The following is a 5452-nucleotide window of genomic DNA, read 5'->3' as shown; positions in this document are numbered from 1 at the left end:
GGAGCAGCCGAGCTGCCGCAACGAACAAAGCAGACATTTTGCCCACGTGCAGGTCAAGGCAGGGTAGACCCCGCCGAGGCGTTCGAGCGCAACAGTCCGAGAAGCTGGGGCCAGCCGCCCGCGGAGGCTCAAGCACCGCTGCGGCGAGCAGCCCGTCGCGGGTCTCCCGCTGGCGGCGCTGCCGAGCCGCCGCTCCGCCCCGGCGCCCGGATGGAGCCGCCTGCCCCAGCGCGCAGGCACCGCCCGCCGCGGCCGCGTCATGGCACCGCCCGCAGCCCGGCTGGCGCGGCTCTCCCGCACCGTCTGCTTCAGCGCCTGCCACCGGCTGCACAGGTGAGCGGCCCCGCCGCCCCGGGACGCAGGCACACCCGCCGGGCGGCCGCGGCAGCCCGGGTCCCCGCCCCCGCCCCTGGCGGCCGTCCTCGGTGGAAAGGCACGAAGGCCTCGCAGGGCTGTGGGGCGTTTGGCTTTGCGTTAGCGCGCTGCGAGTGACCGCTCGGGAGCCGGGTACGCGACGGGCGGGGCTCAGCTCAGCCGCTGTGCGTGTGTGCGTGCCTGCTGTCGGGCGAGCTCTTCTCGGGTCCCTTTGGTTTAGTCCGTTTTCTGCAGCCTGTAGCAGACAATCCTGATTGTAGAGATCCGTGCGTAACCAGCTTTCACGAGAGCTGAAGTTTTGTTGTCAAAAGGGACGAATTAGGCTTGCAGTTTGTAAGCAGCTCACCGTGCCCCTAATCTGTCGCCTTTTTCTCGAAATTTACGAATTCCTCAAGAGTGCCTTGACCTGAAACACTGCTCGCAGTAGGCACGTGAATTTCTTCAAAGGAAAGATTCAGAGAGGGAAGTCATCCTTTGTATTTCTTGGAGAAGCTCCCTAAGGTTTCTTAGTTTATAATAAGTAATAATATGCATAGTTTGCTCCAGGCACTTCCTCCTAGGAGCCCAAGTGATATTGCCATATTCATATGTGAATAGCTGTTAGTGTTTATACAGCAGTATTAGGCAGTTGTTATGAAACCTGCACACATAAATACAAAACCACAGCGAGAAAACCCCATTGTCAACAACGTCTTTTCATGGGCCAAATACTCCTCCAGTTCTGTTTGTGCCTTCTCAGTAGGGAAAGCTAGTGGGTTAAATCTGGGCAACTGAATAGATGGAAGAGCTAGCTAGAAAGCTGTCACAGTTGAAGTGAAGCCATGAACATCTGTAATGGATCCTGAAATGCTATGTCTGTGTTTCTCACAGTAAATCACTGAGTGATGAAGAAAACCTGAAGCTGTTTGGGAAATGCAACAATCCAAATGGCCATGGACACAACTATAAAGGTAAGGAATTGAATTCCTTGATTAGATATGTTGTCATGGACAGAGGCTGCTCTCAGGCAGGCTGGTTTGGATGCACAATTACCCATGCAGGACCTGGGCCAGTCATGTCTCAGCAGTCTGGTATGGTTTTTAGTGGCTGGTTTAGGGTTTTTTTAGAATTAGGAGTCCTGAGCAGCTGGGAGGATTGAACCATGGCATGGATTTGCAAGCCATTAAGTTAAATAGATAATAAATATTTGTCGCAAAATGTCACTTCATGAATCAGATCTACTTGCTTATAATCTGCAGAATCATTGTGTTTTGAATGAGGACTTTTCTAAGCGAATGACATGCAATTTAAACAGCCCATAAATTTTATTTGAATGTTGTTTTTACAAGTTCTTCTCCTACTGTCTATATCCTGTGCATGTAAAATTGGATCTTTCCATTTGTTAGGCTGGCTTCCGATTTAGCACTGTGTTTTGTAGGTACTCTGAAACCTCTACTGCAAAGATGCTAGCTTTGCCGGGGAAGACAAGTTGAGACACTGCTGGAGTGAAGATCTGTCCCTCTTTTTAAAGCTGACCTACAGGCACAACAGCTCTTGCTTTCTCATAAAAGGACATTCCCACTGTAAAACAAATTGCTGGAAAGCAAGGGAGATGTCTCTAAAACTTTTCCTTGCGGAGGGCAGAAGAGAGAGAATGAGAAAAAGAGCATGAAGGGGCTTTTTCCATTCCAGAGGAGAATCACAACCAGACCCAAATCACTGTCTTTCTATTTTTCTGAGTTCCCCAGTGAGCTGTAATTTTGTTCTCAGCTCCTGGGGTTAGTCGGAAGGAATGCTGAGCTTATAAGGATGATGTTTTCAAGTGTTTTTCTCTTTTGTTGAAAGGACTTCTGCATTGAAATGACACCTTGCAGTAATTGTAATTATTAGAGAGCTGGTGGCCCCTTCATCCCTTACTTTCCTTCTCTAGTATTCCATCATGTCTGAAGACTTACAAGCTGACCCCACATCTTATGGTCTCAGGAGCCTCAGGGTGATTGTATGGGCACCTAGGGTGTCTGCATTGTCTAGAAGACTTTGCTGATCAAGAGACTCTGAGCTTGAGTGTGCAGGGCCCAGGCTGTCATAGGGAGCAGGTACTTGAGAAGACGTCTAGTCTTATCTCTGCCTGCAAGGGGCGCTTTGGGAATAGTGGTGTGTCTCTGAGCATCAGACCTTGGAGAATGACTTCTTTAATGAGCTGGGTAACTCTGAGTCATTATTCTTTGTGAAGTGGATACCCATTTTATAAAAACAGTCCGAATTCTAAGTACTGGGAAGCCTGCACCAGTCCGTGTGGATTAGTGATGAATGGGTTGTCTGTCGCAAGGAGTAGTGTACTTTGTTATGTTCGTGGTATCATCATGACCTGGTACTTTCTTTTTTCCAGTTATAGTCACTGTGCGTGGAGAGGTAAGTGTGAACAACATTTTTTTTTTTCATTCCTTGAGGTGGCAGGATAGATGAGTCTCCATCTTCGACAGTACTGAAGTTCTAGATCAATTGCTAGATTTCCCAGGGTGTTTGTGGAAACTCTGTATGCATCACTATAGAAGGAGATTTTCCGTAATTGCTGTCCTATTCACCTTGCCTCTAACCAGGATTTGCAGGTGACCATATTTAAATCCAAGGTTTGTAGTCGTCCTCTGGGCGCATAACTTCGTCTGCCAGAGCCTCACTGCAGCATGTATAGGCTCAGGTTATATCTGTGGGGCATCGTTGGATGACTACTGAGACACAAGGAGGCTTAGCACTTCCAATAACTGATTCTGTCTGCTGTTTTATCAAGATATTTTGCTGCAAATATAAAAGGAAATTCTGCTTTTGCAGTTGTTTTTCACCCTTCATCCTGTCATTGTTCTGTGTGTTCTGCAGAGTTGTTTAGATAGCATCTTGGTTTTGATGTTTTCCAAACAACTTTTTGAGGATTTCCAGTTCATAGAAAAGGGAGTTTCTATTCAGATCTGAAATTAAAATTTTAAAACAGCTTCCTTCTACATTCCCCAAATACGCTGTGAACTACACAACCTGATTTTCTTCCTGGAGCTGTGCGTTCTCCAGATGGGAGGATGGCCTGAGCTCAGGCTGGTTGCTGTTTTGTCCCTGGTTGTTCAACCCAGCAGTTTAATGCCTGTTTTCCTGCTGATGGTCATGCTAGATTGCTGCTTGAAGACTGTTTCAGTGAGTTTTTCCTCCCTGGTGTCAGCTTGTATGAGAGAGTGGAACCAGTGGAATTGTTTGTATGCTGTATTTAGCCTTTGGGAACATCACGGGAGTAGAGTTGGAACTCAGTGTGTGAAGGTGGAAAGATACTTTTCTTGTGGCTCAGATGTCCTGAGCATACAGAGATTCACAGATTTGTACAGGCTCATGGCAGCCTTGGTAATAAGGATGTGTAGCTAGGCTACTAATCTCCATTTTGTTTTCCCCGCAGATTGACCCAGTCTCAGGAATGGTTATAAACCTGACAGACCTGAAAGCATATATGCAGGTAATAGCACTATTTTCCTACACATGCCCTGGGATAATTGGTTAGAGCCTGGCAGTTTGCCTAGCACCAGGGTGGAGACATGGTTGTTGATGTTAGGAAATAAAGAAGAAATTAAGGAATGAATTAAGAGTAAAATGCTTTAGCACTGTGATGTGAGGCAGTACCATGTCTCCAGGTAGGAAGTTAACAGATGGATGTAGGGCTGTTACTTTCTTTTTACATACTGTTGCCTTACTTCAGTCGCATGTGTGTGGTAATTTGAACCTCAGGTCCACTGACCAACCAGGACGAGATTGTCACTGTTTTCTTTCTGCAGGAGGCGATCATGGAGCCACTTGACCACAAAAACCTGGATAAAGATGTGCCGTACTTTGCTGAGGTTGTGAGGTGAGTGGTGGGGGCTCCTCATGGCATTGGTTGCAGGGTCAAGGAACGGGCTTCAAGGCTTAGTCCTACATCTGGAAGAGCAGCCTTGATACATACCCATGCGTGTCGGGTGCTGGATGCCCTGCCTGCCTTCCAGCCCTGGTGCCGTACAGCCTGCCTCACTGTGCTGGGCTGGCTGCCGGCCTGCTGGAGCAGCTGCATTCCCATATGCCAAGGACTGCACCACTTGCTCGCACTTGAGGAGCCCTTTGGCGACCAGTGCTTGTCATATGAGCCTACTCTGTGGATGGCTTAGGGAGACAGATACGACCTGTTAATTAAATCTCGTTTCATCCATATTTGCTGGCAATATTCAAGCCTCACTTACATTCAGAGTGTCATTGTGTGAAAGCTGCCTGCATGGCTCCCTGTGGCCTTTAGCATTCCCCCCGCCCCATTCTGGGTACAGCTTCCTCAGCTATCATTGCTGTCGGTTCTGAATCTGCTTGTGTTTCACCCTTAGCACCACAGAGAACGTTGCAGTATTCATCTGGGAAAACCTCAAGAAGCTCCTGCCCATGGGAACTCTTTATAAAGTCAAAGTGTATGAAACAGACCAGAACATTGTCATTTATAAAGGAGAAGAAACAATCTCTGAGAAGTAAAATGATCTTAAGCTCAATAGGTCAGAAACTGCTGCATAATCACATCAGTGAATTACTTCAGCCCTGCTAACTGTGTTTCCTACACCGAGACACTGGTTATGTATTGCATAAGGACAAATATGGATGGTTCACAAGAATTCTTGCAGCAATTTATCAGTTCAGGTTATCAGAATTTGTTGATTTGTCTGGTTTTCTCAAGACCTTCCTGTTTTGCAAACCAAAACCACCAAGCTTATGTGAAATTTACAATTGTGCCATATTAAATAAAGCAGCTTCCTAGAGAGGAAACGGCCTGGAAAAATGTATGTCCTGTCCAGTCACAAAAGGCTGTGATTTTTCTCTAATTAAACATTGGATTCGTTTATGATTTTTAGTAATCTGGGCTTTGGTGTTGTTTTACTTCTTGATCAAACAGAGAAACATTCTTGAGAATGAGAACTGCATGATTCTCTTTTTGCTTGCTTGTTTTTTTTTTTTCCTGTGTTACAGGCTTATTTCTTTCTGTGGCTGGCATGTCTTTCTCTGTATAAGGAACTGGTATAGTGAGCAATATAGTTGTTTACAAAGCAATTCTCCG

The 5452-nt window shown here is 46.6% G+C and overlaps 1 protein-coding gene across 1 annotated transcript; it reads left to right on the top strand.

The window, feature by feature from the left end:
* The first annotated feature begins 220 nt into the window (after positions 1-220).
* On the top strand, positions 221-5252 carry PTS (6-pyruvoyltetrahydropterin synthase). Its single transcript, XM_075442399.1, has 6 exons — positions 221-333; positions 1246-1325; positions 2744-2766; positions 3788-3844; positions 4161-4231; positions 4734-5252. The coding sequence occupies exons 1-6, from the start codon at positions 260-262 to the stop codon at positions 4873-4875; spliced, it is 447 nt and encodes a 148-aa protein (XP_075298514.1). The 5' UTR covers positions 221-259; the 3' UTR covers positions 4876-5252.
* Positions 5253-5452: the final 200 nt, after the last annotated feature.

This window comes from Opisthocomus hoazin, chromosome 24 (assembly GCF_030867145.1).
Source record: "Opisthocomus hoazin isolate bOpiHoa1 chromosome 24, bOpiHoa1.hap1, whole genome shotgun sequence".
In the NCBI taxonomy this organism is placed as follows: domain Eukaryota; kingdom Metazoa; phylum Chordata; class Aves; order Opisthocomiformes; family Opisthocomidae; genus Opisthocomus; species Opisthocomus hoazin.
Note: the sequence above shows the minus strand (reverse complement) of the source record. Positions and strands in the feature narration are given on the sequence as shown.